Below are 22290 nucleotides of genomic sequence, written 5' to 3'. Positions count from 1 at the left end.
GGAAGCCGAGGCAAATTATTTGCATTGTTGGTGTTGCAAAATAGGATTTGGACTACGGTGGTTCGTCTCACTGAAAGGGCATGGACAAATTATGATAGTTGTCACATGCATCACCAAGTGCAAGAATCGGTGGCACACCTTTTCTTCAAGCTAAGTATGAACAACCATGGTGACAAAGGCTATTGGTATGAAATTCACTACTTCAACGGGCTGGGAGATATTCACTTATCACCTGAATCAGACGAATTTAGATGGAATCTTCATGTAGATGACACCTTCTCGGTCGAATCATTATACAATACGATCCTTCATTCTGATATACCAGTTGATAATAATAAGAAAATTTGGAAGATGAAGATATCATTAAAAATAAAAAAATTGGATGGTATCTTCGTCGAGGAGTTATTCTCGCCAAAGACAACAATCTTGTTAAGCGGAATTGGCACGGAAGTACACGGTGTGTTTTCTGTCAGACTGCTCATAGTGGGAGTAACATAGCTACTAACATCACACATCTCAAGGCATTTTGGTGACATGACATGCCAATAAATGAAGAAAGAGAGTGAGGTGGTAACTAGCTATGTTACTACCATAACATCACACAACCCAAGGCAAAATGAGTCTACAACATAATAAATGACATAATGCATGACACCACATATAAGTTACTACCCACTATGAAGGTATTAACTTAGAGTAGTAACATGACATATGTTACTAGTCTAAGTTACTCCCACTATGACCAGCCTCATCATGATGAAACCATTAAACATCTTTTCTTCCAGTGCCAATTTGCGATATCTATATGGTCAGTCATCCAAGTAGCATCTACCATGTATCCTCCGACTAGTGTTGCCAATGTCTTTGGCAATTGGCTTCATGGTATCGATTCAAGGTTCAAGTTGCTTCTTAGGGTGGGGGCGCTAGCAGTTATCTGGGCGCTTTGGCTAAGTAGAAATGACAAGATTTTTAATGATAAAAACTATTATTTGTTGCAGGTCATCTACAGATGTACAAGTATTCTCCGTTTGTGGTTACCTCTTCAGCGAGTGGAGAACCGAGACCTATTTACGGAGGTCTGTACACGGTTGGAGGCTACGGCGAGGGATACTTTTTTCCTACATGGTTGGCAGCATAGTCTACGGATTGAAGCCCCACCTACACCTTAGGCGTCATATGATTCATCGCTTCGATATGTATTTCGCCTAGTTTTTTCTGTCTTTTGACTTGAGACATTTAAAACAGCTGTGTGCATCCTAGTTATGCAGAGGCTAGATATAATTGATTTTCAAAGTAATAAAGCATCCTTATCGAAAAAAAAGTATGAGCAACCGTTCTATCTTGGATTGGAGGCCATGGCATGCCTATGGCTCTTTGGGAAAATGAATCTTGCCCCAATGAGTGATAGGCAAAAGACACTCTCCATAGAAGTGGAGCTAGGAAGGCTCAATATGTCTATACGGTATGTCTATATGGTGCCTATACGTAGACTCTAAGGAGGAAAGAACAATTTTAGGATAAATTGTGAAACAGGATTCGAACTCGAGACTCTGGGCTCCGATACCATGTTATATGTTAAGCTTCATGCACTAGTCAACGCAACCAAAAGTCCAAACTGATGAAAAAGGGGCAATCTACTTATACACTTCAACAGGAGTATCACATGATTTTTTTCCACCACCATGCATCTAAGGTGGCTACCATCAGTATAAAGATCAAAAATGAAGAATTTAATCTTAGCATGGCTTAATTATTACTACGATGTTTCAAAGAATAAGGCAAACGTGTATTCTAAGACAAACTTTGACCATCAAAATTGAGCAATAAAATTTTGATTATATTATATGTAAATAGTATCGTTGGATTCGTATTGAAAAGTACTTTTTAATGATATTAATTTCATACAAATAATCTTTATCTATTTGAAGTAATTCTTGGTCAAACAAAAAACACGTAAAACGAGGACACTTTATTCCTTAAAACGGAGGTAGTATATATAGACTAATGTGATCATTTCCAAAGAGTAGGCTTTGCATGAAGTCCGAGGACTTATCCTAGGCCTTTTTTTTCTAAAACTACTTATTAATCAATGAAACGACACATCGTTTGTCTTATTTTTTAAAAAAAATTGCAATGTAATTCAAATTCAATACTTAAATATTCATTCGTATGCAAGGACGTAGTCCAGTTCACTCAATAGGGTGTACCGAAAACTGTTACAGACCCACAAGGTTGGGTGGCTTTCTGGTCCTCCGCGGGTGCTTGTGAATTCAAAAGCTCCATCGGTTAGTGTGCACCAAAGGTTTCTTTTCCGTCCTACAAAATGAAACTGTTCTAGCTTGATACTGTTATATCGGAAAATCATCCAACGAAGCATGGAAACCATATCCGATATAGTACATGTACAAACGAGACGTGGCACCCTAATTTTATTGAGAAAATCACTTATTTTCACGAGGACACGGTCATTTTTCCTCTAGGTCTATCACTATTTGTATGCGCACACTCGTCCTTGAATTAACTGATGTTGCATTTGGATAACTAGATATTTATTGTGCGAGCCTAAATTTGATCTGACCAACTCCATATACTGCGAGCATGAATGTCGTGCATGCATGTATTGGCAATAAACATAAGTGCCACCACCATATCCATGACCATCGCTTATGTTATCCTCAGATGTCTCATGTGGCTATCATCGTCCCATCCACCTCTATTTACACTTTCACCCCCCCCCCCCCGGCGCTTGGCATTGTCCTTCTAGCTAAGCCTCGGGACACATGAGAGAACTTTAACGGTGACAAGCCTCGTATATAAAACCCCTACTCTCCGGGGACTGTGAGGGGTGAAATTGCAGAAGCCACCAACTAAACCCATACTCTCCACCCCTGGTCTGGCAACATCCTATCTGATCCCCTTGCATCACTGGAGACAAAGGGAACAAGCTCCAGGAGAAACAAGGTGTGTCAACCTACGATTCATGGAGGTCAGTGCCAAGTGGTTTCTTTCTTGTCTCCCATGGTGAGCTCCGGCAGCAGAATGCATGCTGGCAAAGTGAAAAACATATATCCAAGTTGTTGGAGGGAAAAAAAATGATGAAAGGGTTTGAGAACTGATTGGAGTGGGTGAAGACTGAGAGAACAAACTAGATAGAGCAAAATGACCAATACACCCAAGACCATGCCAGCCTGGAAAAATAGTAGGCAAAGAGTCCAAGACGAGGCTTCTTGGACCTATGCACATCTGGGCCTTCACCTAGCACAAGCACATACTATCTCTGTTCGGATTTAATTGACTTGAGTCAAAATGTAATTTGTTCATTAGTCTTGTCTCCCTCGCGTTGATTGAACAGGAACGGAGGGAGTAGATGCCATCTCACACATGGACTCCGAGCTGTTATGTTCGGTTTGGCATTTTCAATTTCGTGATGCCACGCTAGTGTTACAAGACAAAATTCATTTAGTGGAAAAGAATGCAATTTCAGCGAAATATTCCAGTTTTGAAAACCGAAAAGAAGCTATCTACTGTATAAGTTTACATGTCGGAAACAGTAGATTAAAAGCAACTGTTATACTGAACTAATCCTTCAAATAAGTAATTTGCTCACATCGGACAGGCTTGCATGGATATGTGGCCAGAACAATCGGGCGAGAGACAATGGAAGAAGTTTCTTGTCCAAATCTCAAGATTTTGATATTACTACGTACTGAATACTTCAAAAGAGAGAAAAAGAAGGCTAGTATACAGCACGAAGCAGAAGAAGACAAGATCAGGTATCCCATATCTGATGATCTGATCCGAGCCTGAAAGGACAAGGACGCCGATGATTCCTATCGGCGGCCGTTTGGAGCACAAGTGGACGTGGTTAGTTTCCCCCCTGTGGTCCTTGACTCCTTGGCTAGTAGCACAGCAACGCCCCGATTTACTAGAGCAAAATGGCAAAAGGAAATCACAATGCAGCATCATAAACCTGGACTATAGCTGTTTTGTTCAAGAAATTCCCGCAGGGTGAAAGAGTACCCACAGAAAAGTCCATCACTCCACCCAACACTCATGTGCATTATTATCAGTAAATATTGCTGGTACTGGTAAATGTATAGTACAACCTCTGTCGATAAAAGATTGTCGCAAGTATCTACAGATTCTACAGTATAGATAGATCTGAATTTAGACAAATCTTTGGCATCCTTTTATGGACGGACGGAGTATGTGGTAACACAAGCACACATCAGGGGCAGTAAGAACAGTAAAATACTTGTGACATTTCAGGAATTTACTTAATCTAGCACCAGATAGGAAACCACATAAGGAACAGAAGAAATATCTGCAGAAGACTTCAAAATCCAACATCCCTAGAAGATGCGAATGCCAAGCTGCACGCCACATTAAAGAATCAAAACAACAGGAAGAGACATGTACTCAGATCATCAGAACAAACAGGCTGGAGGGAACGGAAGGGAGATCCAAACGATCCCTGCAACTGAAAACAGTCAGTCGGCTGCAACCTCAGATTATGGATTAGGCAGGAATCTCGCCGATATCCCCTTGCACCACTCATTCCTTCCCACCACTCGTTCGTCCCAGCCTGAGCTGGGCCACCACACAAAGCAAGCTCTTCCTTCCATCCACATAACGATGCTCAATTCTTCCAACACGCTCCTATGGCCACCACTTCTCCTTCCTCTTCTCCTCCCCATTAATCATCTCATCCTCTTTCTTCTTCGTGCTTCTGTACTCGCCACCCCCTGGTTTTTCCTTCTGCCACTCCATGTCTCAATCTTCTCCTTTCTTTTCCATTGCACGTGCACATGCTGGAGCAGGGGGGCGAGCTGCGGCTGCCGCTCTCCTGCTCCATCGCCCTGCCGCCCAGCTGCCACCTAGCATTCACTGTCCGAGGCGCCTCCCTCTGGTCAAAGTGTCATCTGCCAAGACAGTGAGCTCACGCCTGGGGCTTCCGCGCGCCACACTATCCTCATTTGCAAATGCTGACGATGGCTCCAGCGCAAAACCAGATTCCTCGGATGAGCAGAACGGGGGATCCGAGCTGTCAGAGATGGCAAAGGCATTCCATATTTCACCACGGATGGCGATTTCAATATCCGTGGTGATTGCATTTGCAGCTCTGACCGTGCCACTGGCGATGCGCTCGCTGATCTTTCATGGGACGACCAAAATGAAGGTGTTGGCCTATCTGACCCTGTTGTCAGGATTCTACATGGCATGGAATATCGGAGCGAATGATGTGGCAAACGCCATGGGGACGTCAGTAGGATCTGGAGCTCTGACACTCCGGCAGGCAGTGCTGACTGCAGCTGTGCTAGAGTTCTCTGGTGCATTCCTTATGGGTACCCATGTCACCAGCACCATGCAGAAGGGCATCCTCGTCACGTCTGTCTTCCAAGGAAATGATCCTCTGCTCTTCGCTGGATTGCTCTCCTCCCTTGCTGCTGCTGGTACATGGTTGCAGGTAACATTCCATCCCCAATAACCATTTTCAGGTTTGCTATACCATGCCAATCAGATGACCTAGTCCCTTAGTTCTATCAGCATCATGAAATTACTGAAGCTTCCCCCAGCTTCAGTCTAAAAAAGATCTAAGACACCCTCAGAGGCATATTTATGGCACTAGAATAGCTTCATCTATCAAACAGGGAAAACCTAGGCACTTGTAGAGTTGGTGGAGTACTGGCAAGTTATAGCTCGCAAATTCTATAATATAATGCACGAGAACCTTTTACCCTAAGAAGAAGTAACAACTCAACAAAGAGAAAATAGATTCAACATTTAACTAAATAACTCATGGTTTTAGCCTAATTGATATAGAAATGCATTTTTATTTTTGGGATCCAGTTATAGGGAAATTCGGGATCATCAGTGCAAAATTCATGTGCACCTCACTTCCAATTAACAAAGGTTGCTATCTAAACTTTGAACAACTATTTAAACTAGAGGACGTACAGAATCAATAAATGAGTACAACGTTAACTAAAACTACTATGCTGAGTAAGATACTTCTTTGCATTATTCAAGGTGAATCACTGATTGCATTACTTGGTTATATTTTTGCAATGGAGTTATGATATTGATATAATTGAGTGAAAATTCAATGTGATTAGCATGTGGCCAAACATATCTTTCATAATCCAAATCTAATGCATCTATAGCAGTGCACTTGGCTTGACAGGATTGAAAATGTAGCATATTAACATTCATGAGCATCTGTTTGAATTACCGGTTTTTATTTCTTAGGTTGCTTCCTCTTACGGCTGGCCTGTGTCAACTACACATTGTATTGTTGGCGCCATGGTTGGTTTTGGACTGGTATATGGAGGGGTCAATGCAGTTTTCTGGAGCTCCTTGGCTAGAGTATCTTCATCCTGGGTTATTTCTCCATTGATGGGTGCTGCGGTCTCATTTCTTGTTTACAAGTGCATACGCAGGGTGAGTACTGTGCTAATTTTACTTGCAACATGCAAAATGAAAAAACAAGAAATCATTGCAAAATATGTGGTCAGTCAGATACCTTATTGAGTAGATAGCACAGAAACTCTCATAAACAGAAGACACAAAAATATATTCAATAAATAGACAAAAAAGGTTATTTATTTACTAACCATTTTTCACTTCAGTTCGTATACAGCGCACCAAATCCAGGCCAGGCTGCAGCTGCTTCTGCACCAATTGCAGTTTTTACTGGTGTCACTGCAATCTCGTTTGCCGCTTTCCCTCTCAGCAAGATACTTCATATTGCAGTGCTGCAAGCATTAGCTTGTGGGGCAATAGGAGCCATCTTTGTTAGCAGGGCAATAAAAAAACAACTTGGTGACCTGCTGTCTTCAGAAGCAGAAAAGATCGCATCGGCTGACAATACAGATGTTCAGCAAGGTGGATTTGACGTTGCTGGTCCTAGAGGAGCTCAATTGCAGATCGTCTATGGCGTATTTGGCTACATGCAGGTCCTGTCAGCATGCTTCATGTCATTCGCTCATGGAGGCAATGATGTCTCCAATGCCATAGGGCCTCTGGCAGCAGCTTTGTCCCTTCTTCAGGGCGTAGCAAGCAGCGCTGAGATAGTCATACCAACCGAAGTCCTTGCTTGGGGTGGTTTTGGAATTGTCGCAGGGCTTACAATGTGGGGTTATAGAGTGATAGCAACAATTGGCAAGAAAATCACTGAATTAACACCCACAAGGGGGTTTGCAGCAGAGTTTGCGGCGGCTTCTGTGGTCTTGTTTGCATCTAAGCTTGGGTTGCCAATATCTGCTACACATACACTTGTTGGTGCAGTGATGGGTGTGGGATTTGCAAGAGGGCTCAACAGAGTCAGATCAGAGACAGTGCGGGAAATTGTGGTCTCATGGTTGATCACAATTCCAGTTGGTGCTTTGCTATCAGTCTTCTATACATTGATCTTGACCAAGATTCTGAAATACTTTATGTGAGTACTTTGTGAGATAATTGCTGTTTTGAGAGGTACAGCCTGTTGTCCCTAAATTTTTATTATGCAAAAGACATACAACAGTGAATAGATGAGCCGTCTGAAAGTTTCCAGCAGAAAACTTGAAAAGATTTGTCAGAGAAAATAATCATTTTCCTGGCAACAAAACACATGATTAGGAGAAAGGGCCTTTGGTAAATAATCATATTACAGACTCCCAGCTTCTTTGTCTTTTTAATCTCTAATGCACATTGTATTATCTATATCTTCTATTTTCTACCACAAGGTGGAATATCATAATTTCTTGTAGAGATATGATTAATTGATCATACATAATAGACACAGGTTGGTCTAATATCCTTGTAATTGTGTTACACAGAAAGATATTGTTGTCTCAAAGCAACTATATACACGGTCTTCCTTTTCCTCTAGCCAAAATGGAAGAACCACATGATAAATGCTAAAAGGCATGTTCGTCATTGAAAGAATGTAGAATTTTCAAAAGTCAATCAAATAAAAAAATGAGATTAAGGGAACGGGTCATCAACCCAAGCACCTGCAAGGGCCAGATTTATTTTTTGTTGAACAACAGAAATAAGTAGGTACATTTAAATAAATCTACATGGACTAACCATATAAAAAGAAAGAAATACACTTAATATATTACTCACTCCGTTTAAGATATATTATTTGAACTCCCAAAACGTCTTATATTTAGGAACAGAGGTAGTATCGTTTAAGATCTCGGTGGTACGCACGGAGTTAGTACATACCACCTTCATATCATAGTACCATTTTCTTAGTAAGTTTGTACTATTTTTTCTAGAACACACACCAAAGCGTGTGTCATTAAGGTTATAACATTGTGTTAGAGCTCTTGTTTGAATTGATTCAAATATCAGTATTTCCATGGCTAAGACATGATGGGACATATGATTTGTCAGATCCAATGTACAAACTTAGAATTTGTATGCAAACGTGGTCTATCGGTAACACAGCAGGACTTTTTATATTTATGAATACATGAGTGAATGTTGTTAATTGGAATCGATCAACATTAAACTGCACTCTTCTTAAATCCAATAGGTTCATGAGATCAATGACAGATTATATGGAATCTTGATCATGCAGGCTATCATGCATGTAAGGGTGGATCCAAAAGGTATACTGCATTCATGGCATGGATCAGGGGCATGAAACTATAGATACATAGAGATGGCGCACGGAAAAGATCACAGATCGCATAGCCATTGCAATACACTATTACATGGCATGGATCACGTCATGCATGGTGTTGACTCCTTAACATACAAAGAAAATAAAGAACATGACAGAACAGAAGAGTTTGAACTATTTCACAGAGATATATAAATGTAACCACACATAGCCATTGTGATACACAATTACACGGGGAGCACCAACCAGATTGGAAGTTTCCTAATCCTCTACATGAAGGTCACTAGGTCAGCCCCAGATTCATATTGCCACCCAAAGACCCTACGGACGCGGAAGTATTTCTGCCAAGCATAAAGTAGCTCTCTCCATCGATGATGAAAGATCCAACGGTTCGTATGGCTCTGATGACATGGATTAATGTGGTGTCTACGGACCACCAAAAATAAATATAAGATTGGATAAATTAGTCAAAAAGCACAATTTGCAAACGAATACTGTAGTCAAATTTTCAGCTACACGACTCTGTTTCTACAACATATATAGATGTTCCTGCAGAAACAAATAAACTTTGTATTTTGTTTAATTCTTAATGTAATAATTGTCAGACAATTGCATGATAACTCGACTAGACAACACTAAGAAACAATTAAAAAAAATCAATACAAACAGGGAAGGATCCCTGTGGCAATTTATTAAGGAGAACAGTAAGCCCCAGCAATCCAATGAAATCCAATGAAATCTAACCAATGTGGCTAAATTCCCTGAATACAGGGAGTCGAACCTGGTCCAGTGTAGACGCGCCACTGCGCCTCTGTCACTGGGCTATAACCCAGTCCTTGTAAAGAACTATTAACTGATCCATTGCTTGCCCAACACTAGATAAGTGCTTCCCCTTATACAGATATGGCCTACTTGGATCCTACGTAACTAATACCTAATTGAACTCTATCTCTAATTCAAAGGCTACTAGTCTGTTCCGATCTCTGTCTCTAATCTCATCTCATAGTTAAATGACACTACCATACATCGATCATCACAGTTTACACAGAGTGTGCTTCACAAAAGGAACATAAGGTACTCATCACATGTTCCTATCTTGCAAACATACATAGCCAGTATCACTGAACCACTGTGAAGAAACTTGAACAAGAAACAGCAGGCAGTAACGCATTCACAGAGTGATGGATTAAAATCGGCATTTCGATTAATATGTAACACAGCATTAACATGCTAATCCAAGGACCAGGAAGCCCCCCAATCATCGAAACACCATGTAGCACAGCAAAGTACGATAGCTTGCACAAATCGATCTACAGCACTAACAACAGGTAATTGGGGATCTCGAGCTGCAACAAGCGTACAGCTAGGTTCGCAGATAGGGAACTGTCTCAGGACACGCCGCGTCAAGCGATGAAGGCCTGGTCGGGTCAGCCGGTTTCCTGGTCGAAGTCGTCGCCGTCGGACTCATCGACGTTGTCGGCGTCGTCCTCCTCCACCTCGGCGTCGTACTCCTCCTTGATGTCGTTGGTGGGCTTGCCTATGATCACCAGGTTGCTGTTGGTCTTGCGGATCGCGTTCAGCTGACAGGAGCAGTGGGGGGTTGAATTCGTTAGTGGCGCGGGGAGCGGTGGGGGGAAAGGAAAGGAAGGGGGAGAGCAGCTAGCAGTACCTTGTCCTCGAGATCGGACTCGGCCATGGCGAGGAGGAGCTCGTCCTCCTGGGTGGTGACGTGCACGGGGAGGAGCGTGGACGCCGGGATCAGCGGCGGCGACGGCCACTGCCGCATCATCGCCGGGAACTGCAGCATATTCGCTTGACAACCTCCGCCGCCGCCGCCGCCAGTTGGGGGAAGGCCGGGAGAGATGGCTTCGACTCGTGAAGACTGGCTTCGGACTGAAATGTGGACTGGCCGTGACCAGCGTGGGGATTTTTCCTCTTTTGTGGGTGTTCCGTTCGAATGCAGTTGCCTGGGAGCTGCTGGGCCAGCAGGAGGGCCTGGCTGGCGTTCTGGCCCAGCAGCAGCAGGGGTATTCACTTTGGTTCGCAGTATTGGCCCGTTCTGGATGCCAATATTTTCTAGTTTTTTTTCTCTAAAAATATCAGGTTTTCTGAAAACAATCGTTTTCACCATATAAGTTTCGATGAAAACAGATTGTTTAAAACAATTTTACCTATATTTATGAAACTATTACAAAAACGATTTCATAGCAAACCTAGTAACATTTGTTGATGCTAATGTCGGTAATTTGTTCTATGTTAATGATTAGATCTAAAAACATTTGACGGCCACAAATGCTAAACTTATAATAGTATGAAGTGGATAGTGTATATTCTCTAAAAATTGTAACAATAAACATGTGCATATTTTCCACCAAAAATAAGATACTTGCATGTTTCTCGTGGTGCAAAAGGTATGAATTTTCATTGTTGATGTCGATGTAACGTGATGGTTCGAAGAGGACGGTTCTTATTTGGTGTTGAAATGTTTGGAGCATGAGCACACCTTTATAGTTATGAGCATTTGCGTCTATATTGTCTTTTTCAAACAAGAAAATCACACATTTATAGTTAGTCGGCATCTAAATTGCCATCTACTATTATCGAAGAACTTGGGTATCCCTTTAGAAATAGGTGTGGTGGGGAAGTCCTCGTGACCCGCACCTTTCTCCATGGTGATGATGTATCGAAATTTATGTTGTACTTTGTGTGTTTTGTAATTTGATAAAGCAATATAGCTCTGGTAAATTAGTGAGTTCAAGTATAATAAAAAAAATTGCTATGTCTCGGTCATAGTCACCCAAAAAAATACGACTATGGTTTTAAAGAAATGTAAATAGAACGAGTTGCACTTTTCTCTGAACTAAGGTCATACGTTTTTTAGGTAACTGAGACTTAAGAAAATATCGATCAATTGAGACATAAAGAAACCCTAAAAGAATGTAAAACAAGCAAACCTTGAGGAGGTAAAATGGGTGTGTTCCTTCATATTTGAAACCTGCAATTTCAAATGGAGCCATGGATGGAGTGTTTCTCGTGTGCACGTAGGCGATAATCAACAATGGAAGTTTTATGTTTTCGTACCGTACGGTCATGGCATAATTCGTATAATGATTTCTGTTTTCAAGAAAAAACTATCGATGAGACGAAGCGTTTCTCGATGTTTCTCGGCGAGTCTTGATAATTTCTATTTCCTTGGTGAGAATGCAAAATTTCCGGAAGAGTCATCCGAGGAGGAGCTGCCCGTTTTTGTCGCACAGCGTTCTTCTTCGGTGTACAGAAAAATCGTCCTCACATACTTATCCATTGATGATCCACTCTGTCCGTGCTCGCCCAAGCAGCAAACGGTTTCATCCCCCAGAATAGAAGCAGTAATGCCCACCGCTCAAATTAACACATGTGAAACTTACTAGGAATGGGTCTTCACGCATTTTTGTTGTGGATCCGGTCATACCATTGCAACAAAAAAAAATACTTCCTCTGTTTTATATTAGTTATCTCTGATTTAATATAACTTTATATATTTATACTAAATTAGCAAGAACTAACATAAAACAGGAGAATAGTATAAAATAACCAAATATTATGAACAAATTATATTTTAAAAATAAGACATTTTATGCTAAAAACCTAATACTAAGGATACAAAATCGATTTAACCAATTATTGTATCACCAAGCAAGCAATGATACTCCCTAGCGAAGAGAAGAAGTACTCTCTCTACCGCGAAAAAGATGCCGCAGATTCGTTTAATTTTTTTAGGGTAACATATTAAATTGATTGTACTTATACACTGAATTGTGGATGAGGGAGTACAAAAGGAACTTCTTTTTGAGAGCAGTACAAAACGAATTGATTTCAACACATCGGAGCAATTTGATCCTTGCTCTCAATTGCGATAAAAAAAAACCGGGCATGCTGTTCTAGAGTTTTGCTCGATCTGGACGGTTGACAGTCGATCCAACGGCACACAACCCATTTGCTGAAGATTCAGGCCCCCAGCTTCTCGATCCCTCCACGTCGCCCCGCCACATATAAATTCCGAATCACCGTTGGGATCTCGTCGAGCCGCGCTATCTTCTTCTTCCCTTGCGAATTTCGATTCCCCTCGCACTGATCAAACCGGAACCGCCATTCCGCCATCGCCACCGACCATGGCCGATCCGTCCCCGACCTCACACCCGATCCTCGCCTACGTGCTCCGGCGGCTCCCCTCGATCAAGACGGGGTCGCCGAGGCTGTCCTCCCCGCGCGACCCCGAGCAGCCGCCGCCGCCGTCCCCGTCCCCGCGCGCCCCGTCGGGCCCCGCGGAGTTCGAGCTCGTGGAGCGCATGCCGGGCCTCCGCCACCCGTCCGTCCTCGCCTCCATGACGCGCGCCGTCGCCGACATCACCTGCGCGCGCGACGCGATCCGCCACCTCGACCCCCGCCCCGACCACGAGCTCGTCGACGCCGCTCGCGCCTTCCTCCGATCGCACGCCCAGGTGGGAGACCCCGTCGGGCCGGGGCAGGAGGAGATCGAGGAGAAGGTGGCGGCGAGCCGGGAGGTGGTGCGGCTGGACGAGGAGCACGAGGCGTACGGGGCCCTGCTGCGGGAGGCGGAGGAGAAGCTCGAGCGGGTGTACCGGATGGCCATGCACGGGAGGGACGTGGTGGAGGCCGGCGGCAAGAGAGGGGAGGACGAGGGGTCCGGCGCTGTGGACGAGGAGGTGGTGCGGGTGCTCAAGGAGGCGGAGGAAGGGAAGGTCGTGGAGAGAGTGATCCTCGCCGACCGGCAGCTGCGCCACCTGCCCGAGCACTTCGGCCGGATCCGCGGCCTCATCGTGCTCGACGTCTCGCGCAACCAGCTCCAGGTCAGGATTCACTCACACACGCCCCCATGAATTGCTCTGTCTACCTGCTTGTCGTCGCCATTCATTTCGTTGTACACTGCTACATTTAGAGATGCGTTCAGATCAATCATCGATCGATGGGAGAATGGTAATTTCGGATCATTAGCCTATCCGGTAAATGCGGGTGACCGATCGTCCGATCTCGCGGATCGGGCCTTCGAGCGTTATGTAGATTTTGATACTATTGCGCTAGGTCTATAATGCAATGTTAATTACTAGTTAAGATTGTTGTATTAATAGAATAGCTCAGGAAATAGATCGAGGCATTGGATGATGGATCCGTGTCTTGTTTATGTTAGGAGATTTTACTTCTTGATTTATACGTCAGCATAAGTGTTGGTTCATAGGATTTGTTGATTTGATAATTGAGAAATTATGTGCGAAGTAGATGAAATGGTTTATGACTTTATGCCATCGGTTTGGATTTTTTTTTTACAGAGGAGTCCAGTAACCTGGGGGTACCAGCATTTTGCTCATTTGCTGCATGGAATTTTGAGATAAAATTTGTTGAATTTGCATGAATTGTGCCCAGATTCAATTTTCTGTCTGGTGTAAAGATAAGATTTCTCAGGGGCAGCGGTAAATCAGGTTACCAGCTGTTACCATAAAATTCCGGCAATGGACCTAAATCCTGATAGAGTAGAAATTGTATCACCAACTTTTGTTCTGGCGTTCGGATATTTAGAAAAGAATGTGATAAATTCAGGTATCGCAGGCTTGCAGCCAGAAGAACATTGTGAATTCGAGTATCTCGTACGCGTTAATTTCTCCCATATCGAAGATTGTAACCAGTCAAAATTTATCTGTTTCACATAAAACATTTTTCAAGACTCATGCATCTTTGTACCCTGTTTGATCGATAGTTTTTGCTGGAGATTGCAGGCTGTCCCAGATGCCATTGGCGGGCTTGAACACCTGGAAGAACTCCGCCTCGCTTCCAACGCCTTGGTCGCCCTGCCGGACTCCATCGGGCTCCTCTCCAACCTGAAGATTCTCGACGTCTCCGGCAACAAGCTGAGGACTCTGCCGGACAGCATCTCAAAATGCAGGTAACCCCCAAGCGTCCATGCTGCATCTTCGTGACACTGGATCCATTCCATTTCGCGTCCGCTGCATAATATGCATAGTTTAAAATAGCCGGCTATAGCTGGGCTATAGCGGGCTATAGCCTTTCCCGCATGGTGCGGCTAACTGCATTAGCCCGCTAAAAGGTGCCAAAGTACTTAAATAGCCGGCTATAGTCAGGCTATAGCCGGGCTATAGCTGTTTTGGAAGACCGCGACTATATCCTGTAGCCGGCTATTTTAAACATTAATATGTCCAATCTAGAAATGCTAATCGCTCGACGTTGAAACTACTCTAGGTCACTGGTGGAGCTGGACGCGAGCTACAACGTCCTGGCGTACCTCCCGACGGGCATCGGCCACGAGCTGGTGAACCTGCAGAAGCTGTGGGTGCACCTTAACAAGCTACGCTCCCTGCCGTCCTCCATCTGCGAGATGCGGTCCCTGCGCCTCCTGGACGCGCACTTCAACGAGCTCCACGGCCTGCCCACCGCCTTCGGCAACCTGGTGGCGCTCGAGTCGCTCAACCTCAGCAGCAACTTCAGCGACATGCGCGACCTGCCGGCCTCATTCTGCGACCTGCTCGGCCTCCGCGAGCTCGACCTCAGCAACAACCAGATACACGAGCTGCCGGACTGCTTCGGCCGCCTGGAGCGGCTCGAGCGCCTCTGCCTGGACCAGAACCCGCTGGCCGTGCCGCCCAGTGAGGTGGTCGCCAAGGGGGCGGGCGCGGTGAGGGAGTACATGACCAAGAGGCTGCAGGACGAGGAGGAGCGGCGGAGGAATGCCATCGTGGCGGCCGAGAGCCCCAAGGCGTCGTCTCCGATCGCGTGGCTGTCCCGCAGCGTGTCGTCGCTGAGCACCTGGGCGAAGCAGGAGACGGCGGCGGAGGAGGACAAGTTCCTCGAGCAGGAGCTGTGAGGGAGAGCCAGCCAGCAGCTCCTCCTCGTCTCACTGCTCGATCGGTCGAATGTATATACATTTCTCTGCATGCACGTCATAGGATCGTTACTGGAATTGCGCCTGCCTGCCTGACGGAACGACAACCGAAGAACCATGTGAGCCATTCTTCTTTCCTGGTCTTCCTTTTGTGTTGTTTTACCAAGACTACTGGACCATCGTCCATTTGCTAGTTTCAGTTGCCATGTTGCATTGTTCAATAATGGGACTTTGTAGCACAGTCAGGTGTCGAGATTTGAGAGAGTGGGGCACGCTGTTGTAAAAAAAACACGTGCAGTGCTAGCAACTGTGTTTACTTGTCTAAGCAGAGTGTCCTCAACTCGAGATGATCAATATTTGTATCCTTCTTAATTGTCTTTGTCATTATTAATGTTATTCTTTTATATGGGTTTGTAACTGATGTTTGTCTCTGAAAAATTGAACCCATATCAGCTCTTTTTTTGTTGTTGTTGAGAAAACCCATGTCAGCTCAAATTTCCCCATTTGAATGGGGGACTAGGGGCATGTTTGGTTTAGGCCAGACTTTGGCACGCATCATTTTGGCAACAAGCCACAAAATGCGTTCAGAGAATTTGTTCGCCACAAGTTAGAGAAAGTTCAAAAAAAAAAATGACAAGAAGGGCCCCTATGTGATTTTTGTTCAGGAAAGCCCCCTATAAAGTACTGTATGTGTATTGGTCTGCAAATTTGTCAAAAAATTCCTATATGCCCCCTCCAGGTAATCATTAGTTCAATGATGCCCCTCCAAATAGTATTCTTGGCTCTCTCTCTCTCTAACCACAGTGCCAACGTGCTCTATTTTCCTAGGCCAGTTGTTGATGGCCAGGTTCTCATTTCCGAAGAAAGATGCAATTAGCATATATAGTGTGGAATAGATTGTATGAATATGAATAAGGAAGTTCTAGGAGCACCACGAAGTTGACAGCGAGAATGATGTTGAGGAAAATTGACGATGTAGGTGGTGTTGGTGTCACACATGACATACTAGAAAAGCCCTAATGACACAGGAACTCTACATAATTATGTCCAAAATTGTCACGAGAAGGCTAGGGCTTTTGCCTTGTAAAACGCTTAGAAACACCCATTTTACATTCAGTTCTCCTAGCGTAGCCAGATTTTATATGACAGCCCAAAAAGGTGATTCTTGTAAAATGTTGGGATCTGCATATATGTCCACATCACGAACACCCGACGTGCAAAATGTTTAGGGCTGTTAATTGGCGATGGAAAATCCACATGGTAAGAATACATAGTCGGCCTTGACAACAGAACATACAAAATGAAGCCCCAATTCATCAGCTAGCTCTGAATATTCCACGTTTGTTTGGGCCAAATATCAATTCATAAAATTATCACTAGTAGGAAAAGCGTCATCAGTGGCGCACAAAAATAAGCTTCTGTGGCGCACGGGAGGTGCGCCACAGAAACTTCGCCACAAAAATAAGGTTTCTGTGGCGCACCGACCCATGCGCCACAGAATTAAGGTTTCTGTGGCGCACTTGTTTCTTGGTGCGCCACAGAAAAGCGTGCGCCACAGAATTGGTTTTCAGTGCGCCACGGAATTTGCTTGTATTATACACGATTTTGTGCTGCCTGCTATACACATGCAGTTTATAGACAAGCAATATACAGGTTATATACAGCAACATTCAGATATAATATAAATATCATGTACATTGCACAGATATAACATAGACATCATCATCACATTACTTAGATCCCGATCGAGATACATATATAGTGGCAAGTGTCAAATGTTTTGCATACAACTCTTAATTCATACAAAATTCACAATTTCGAGATACAAAGTAGTCTTCATCTGGTTCCTCCTTTGCTCTCTCATCTCTACCCACCAGGCTCGCTTGCATCGGGGTCTTCATCCAGTTCCTACTATGATGAAAATGGAAGAAAGTGAGAGCAACAAGTCCGATGCACAAGAGAAATGGAATAAATGCCTCATACATTGTTGGTCAACACAAATATTAACATTCAGGGACGGCGTAAGTGAGACCAAGTCCGATGCACAAGAGATTGATATTTGTGCTATCTTACCAGGCTCACTTACGCCTCCCCCGAGTGTACGGTGGCCAAACATTTTAATCATCGGCATTTTGAAAATCTCAAAGCAAATGGAATGAAAAAATGGAATAAGTGCCTCATACATTGTTGGTCAACACAAATACTAACATTCAGGGACGGCGTAAGTGAGACCAAGTCCGATGCACAAGAGATTGATATTTGTGCTATCTTACCAGAGCTCACTTACGCCGCCCCGAGTGTACGGTGACCAAACATTTTAATCATCGGCATTTTGAAAATCTCAAAGCAAATGGAATGACAAAATGGAATAAGTGCCTCATACATTGTTGGTCAACACAAATACTATGGTCAGAAACCATAGTTGCAGTATACACCGCAATATACTTTGCAGAAGGGCCCCCTTTCACCGGCCGCCGTTCCGTGAACGGGTGCTTGACGACACAACGACGCCGATCTGCCTCTCCGGCGCAGAATCACGGCAGTCCCTCGCCGTCCAGTGAACGAGTCCTTGATGCAAAGACTGTGCCGGCCTGCCCGAGCATTATGCCGGGCCGTGCTGCAGGCTCAGGTCAGTGGTCCCGCGCCTGCATCGTTCGCCTTCTTGCCCGGTGAACCAATAGACCGATCGTTGCAACAAGGAAACCGATGACGGCCGGTCGCAAGATTAAATTGCGATCGGCCGTCATCGGCTTCCTTATTCCAACGATTAGTCTATTCGTTCACCGCGCAAAAGGCGAAGAGTGCGAGGCGCGTGAGACACGGCTCGAAGCACGGCAACAGGGGTCGGCATGATGCTAGGGAGGCTGGCACCATCTTTGCATTAAGGACTCGTTCACGTACCGGACGGCGAGAGAAGAAAAGTGGTGATGCGCCGGAGAGGCAGAGTCGGCGTTGTTGTCTCGTCAAAGACTCGTTCACGGAACGGCGGCCGGGGAAAGGGGGGCCGTCTACAAAGTATATTGCGGCGTATAGGTGACCAAACATTCTAATCATCGGCACTAAAATGGAAGAAAGAGCCAAGTGGTATCTCAACTAGATATCATATGCCTCATACTTTGTTGGTCGAAAGAAATATTAACATTCCGGGATGGGGTCAGTGAGGCAAGGTAGGATGCACAAGAGATTGATATTTGTGCCATCGCACCAGGCTCACTGGCCCCACCCCAGAGTGTACAAGTGACCAAACAATTTAATCATCGGCACTAAAATGGAAAAAAAGGCCAATGCAATTAAGAAGTAGCTAGCTAGTATGAACTAAATGGAATGCCTCATACTTTGTTGGTCGAAACAAATATTAACATCCAGGGATGGAGTAAGTGAGGCCAGGTAGGATGCACAAAATATTGATACTTGTGCCATCACACCAGGCTCACTTGCTCCACCCCGAGTGTACGAGTGATCGACCAACCATCTAATCATCGGCAAGTACAAAAACACCAACAAACCAGCGAACCATGGTGACATAAGTCAAGATGCTCAAACACACATAGCATGCATGGAGCGAGATGCTCCAAAGGGATTATTCATCACTTGGTATATAGACCAAGTGATGCCGGCAAAAGAGAGGCCAATCAAGAACCAAGTAAATCCAAGTAAGTGATAGATATGCCTAAACAAGCAACAACACATAGCATATCCCAGCCTAACCGGATGAGACAAGTCTTGGTAGCCAACTTAATCACCTAGCACCACCTAGCCTTTTAAAACCATCGAAACAGTCCATTTTCTTCAAAGGATACCACAATGGCTTTCATTTACATGATCCCCTACTCGTGGATATCTCTATTTTCATCAAAGCCACCAAGAAATGGTGATTAGAGGGAATTTAATATTGGAGTCTAGCTAATGGAAATCAAGAACTAGTCTTGATCTCCAAATGGTGATTAGAGGGAATTTATTCATCTTAAGCAACATTAGGGACAAATGGGATCATGCAAGGGACTTGGGTCATTTGGATCATAAGGCATCAATTAAGGAGGCAACCAGGGACAAAGGGAAACATTTGATGATCCATTATCATAGGCAACAAAGCAGCAACTTTTTCCTCTCTAATCTAGCTAGAGTCCTTAAAAGAAATTCATCATAAGCATGGTCAAATACACATATATAGCATGGGGCAGATGCTCCAAAGGGATTATATATTCATCACTTGGTAATTTGGAGAGCAAACAAGCAGTAGTCATATCACTCAATCCAATAATATAGTAATTTGGATCATAAGGCATCAATTAAGGAGGCAATTAACCAGGGACAAAGGGAAACATTTGATGATCCAGTGAAGTGCGTGACACTTTGAGCTACCAAGAATAAAGGCCAACAGTGGATAAACATCTGCTCAACCATTTCTTGCACTAGAGGAAAAGTAACCAACATTGAAACTTGAATAGTCAAGTGACACTACAAGCAGCTCACACACACATGCAAACACATGTGTTGACGAGTAACTAAACACGAGAAGAACACCACCGGATATTCATGGGTACTTAGGATCGAGTAGGAATTGATAAAGTACGGTGAGGAGCAAGCATACCATCGAAACTGTCCATTTGAGAGAAATAACATTGGGGTAATGTTAAAATGTTTGTCTCCATATTTGGGAGACATTTTTAATATTGGAGTCTAGCTAATAGATATCAAGAACTAGTCTTGATCTCCAAATGGTGATTAGAGGGAATTTATTCATCTTAAGCAACATTAGGGACAAATGGGATCATGCAAGGGACTTGGATCATTTGGATCATAAGGCATCAATTAAGGAGGCAACCAGGGACAAAGGGAAACATTTGATGATCCATTATCATAGGCAACAAACCAGCAATCTTTTTCCCCTCTAATCTAGCTAGAGTCCTTAAAAGAAATTCTACTTAAAATGAAGTAGCTCTCCGTTGGTATTGGTTACCAACAGGAACTCAAGCCACTACTTGATCTTACTAATTCAAAGCAGGACCAATGCAGGACCGGTCTTGATATTGCCATCATCTCTGCCCCCAAGAACTCTCTCATGCTCTCTCTCACATGCCATGCCGACTGCTTGCTCCAAACACACAAGCATCACAGGGTAGAGCATAGAAAAAATATATAGCTAACAAGCACAAGAAAACAAAAAGAATGTTGGACTGTTTTTATTCATGATGAACACAACAAAGACAGACAACAAGATCCGGATCGAGCACAACATCATCCTCTCCGTAATTTTGTCCAGAGCAAGCATCAACATCCGAGAGAACAACGAGCGGCACAAGAGCATCCAGATCGAGCACAACATCCGAGAGCACAACATCAACACATCCAGAAGCGGGGGTAGAGGAAGAGGGAGGGGAGGGGAGAGGTGGAGCTCACCGACGATAGGGGTGGAGGAGGAGGTTGACGGCGACGGCGGGGGTGGAGGAGGAGGGAGGGGAGGGGAGAGGTGGAGCTCACCGACGATAGGGTGGAGGAGGAGGTTGACGACGACGGCGGGGTGGAGGAGGGGAAGGCGAAAGGACACGGATGTCGCCTAGAGGGGGTGAATAGGCCTAAAAGTGCTTTGCCCAAAAGATGTAAGAACAAGCAAGAGTAACGCAGCAAAGTAGTAACGCAGTAAAACAAGAAAGAAGCAAGCGATAGCGCATTTAGGAACAAGGCCTAGGGATTAGACTTTCACTAGTGGACACTCTCAACATTGATCACATAACATAATAGATAAATGCATACTCTACACTCTCTTGTTGGATGATGAACACATTGCGTAGGATTACACGAACCCTCAATGCCTGGAGTTAACAAGCTCCACAATTCAATGTTCATATTTAAATAACCTTAGAGTGCAAGAAAGATCAACGCCACTAAACCAAGTACTAACACAAAGCATGCACAACCGTCACCTTCACACTATGTAGGAGGAATAGATCACATCAATACTATCATAATGATAATTAACTCCACAATCTACAAGAGATCATGATCATAGCCTACGCCAAGTACTAACATGCGATGCACACACTCGCCACCATTACACCGTGCAGGAGGAATAAACTACTTTAATAACATCACTAGAGTAGCACATAGATAAATTGTGATACAAAACACATTGCAATCATAAAGAGATATAAATAAGCACTTCACTACGCCATTCATAACGTTGGAGTAAGTATTCTCGTGGAAATATAGCCTAAGAGACCCACACGGTGCACACTACTCGTCACCTTTACACACGTGGGACAAGGAGTCTCCGGGAGATCACATAAGTAAAACTCACTTGACTAGCACAGTGACATCTAGATTACAAGCATCATCATATGAATCTCAATCATGTAAGGCAGCTCATGAGATTATTGTATTGAAGTACATAGGAGAGAGATGAACCACACAGCTACCGCAGACAGCCCCCGAGCCTCGATGAAGAACTACTCCCTCCTCATGGGAGCAGCTACGGCAGATGAAGATGGCGGTGGAGATGGCAGCGGTGAGCCGATGGGGAAGCCTTCCGGGGGCACTTCCCCGCTCCGGCAGGGTGCCGGAACAGAGACTCCCGTCCCCCAGATCTTGGCTTCGCGATGGCGGCGGCTCTGGAAGGTTTTCCGTATCGTGGTTCTTCGTATCAGGGTTTTCTCGACGGAGGCTTTAAAGAGGCGGCGGCACCATAGGCTGGCGCGGCCAGGGCCCAGGCCGCGCCACCCTATCATCTGGGGCCCACAGGGCCCCCCTCTGGCGACTCTCGGGTGTTCTGGATGCTTCCGGTGAA

At 44.4% G+C, this 22290-nt stretch overlaps 3 protein-coding genes across 3 annotated transcripts; 2 read left to right on the top strand and 1 right to left on the bottom strand.

Moving 5' to 3' along the window:
• Positions 1-4637: 4637 nt before the first annotated feature.
• On the top strand, positions 4638-7676 carry LOC124692744 (inorganic phosphate transporter 2-1, chloroplastic-like). Its single transcript, XM_047226174.1, has 3 exons — positions 4638-5467; positions 6250-6441; positions 6630-7676. Exons 1-3 carry the CDS (start codon positions 4769-4771, stop codon positions 7440-7442), a joined length of 1704 nt encoding a protein of 567 aa, XP_047082130.1. The 5' UTR covers positions 4638-4768; the 3' UTR covers positions 7443-7676.
• A 2120-nt stretch (positions 7677-9796) lies between these two features.
• On the bottom strand, positions 9797-10513 carry LOC124687867 (anaphase-promoting complex subunit 15-like). Its single transcript, XM_047221598.1, has 2 exons — positions 10284-10513; positions 9797-10194 (listed from the first exon to the last, which is right to left on the bottom strand). The coding sequence occupies exons 1-2, from the start codon at positions 10419-10421 to the stop codon at positions 10042-10044; spliced, it is 291 nt and encodes a 96-aa protein (XP_047077554.1). The 5' UTR covers positions 10422-10513; the 3' UTR covers positions 9797-10041.
• A 2252-nt stretch (positions 10514-12765) lies between these two features.
• On the top strand, positions 12766-15488 carry LOC124690404 (plant intracellular Ras-group-related LRR protein 2-like). Its single transcript, XM_047223792.1, has 3 exons — positions 12766-13464; positions 14386-14552; positions 14867-15488. The coding sequence occupies exons 1-3, from the start codon at positions 12766-12768 to the stop codon at positions 15486-15488; spliced, it is 1488 nt and encodes a 495-aa protein (XP_047079748.1).
• Positions 15489-22290: the final 6802 nt, after the last annotated feature.

This window comes from Lolium rigidum, chromosome 2 (genome assembly GCF_022539505.1).
Source record: "Lolium rigidum isolate FL_2022 chromosome 2, APGP_CSIRO_Lrig_0.1, whole genome shotgun sequence".
NCBI lineage: Eukaryota > Viridiplantae > Streptophyta > Magnoliopsida > Poales > Poaceae > Lolium > Lolium rigidum.
The sequence above is the reverse complement of the archived record's forward strand: the minus strand, read 5'-3'. Positions and strand labels throughout refer to the sequence as shown.

Coding starts and splice junctions, on each gene's coding strand:
- LOC124690404 (XM_047223792.1), top strand. CDS start 12,766: ATGGCCGATCCGTCCCCGACCTCACACCCGATCCTCGCCTACGTGCTC. Junction 13,465..14,385: donor TCTCGCGCAACCAGCTCCAG/GTCAGGATTCAC, acceptor TGGAGATTGCAG/GCTGTCCCAGATGCCATTGG. Junction 14,553..14,866: donor GACAGCATCTCAAAATGCAG/GTAACCCCCAAG, acceptor AAACTACTCTAG/GTCACTGGTGGAGCTGGACG.
- LOC124692744 (XM_047226174.1), top strand. CDS start 4,769: ATGTCTCAATCTTCTCCTTTCTTTTCCATTGCACGTGCACATGCTGGA. Junction 5,468..6,249: donor CTGCTGGTACATGGTTGCAG/GTAACATTCCAT, acceptor TTTATTTCTTAG/GTTGCTTCCTCTTACGGCTG. Junction 6,442..6,629: donor TTTACAAGTGCATACGCAGG/GTGAGTACTGTG, acceptor TTTTCACTTCAG/TTCGTATACAGCGCACCAAA.
- LOC124687867 (XM_047221598.1), bottom strand. CDS start 10,421: ATGCTGCAGTTCCCGGCGATGATGCGGCAGTGGCCGTCGCCGCCGCTG. Junction 10,195..10,283: donor AGTCCGATCTCGAGGACAAG/GTACTGCTAGCT, acceptor TGCTCCTGTCAG/CTGAACGCGATCCGCAAGAC.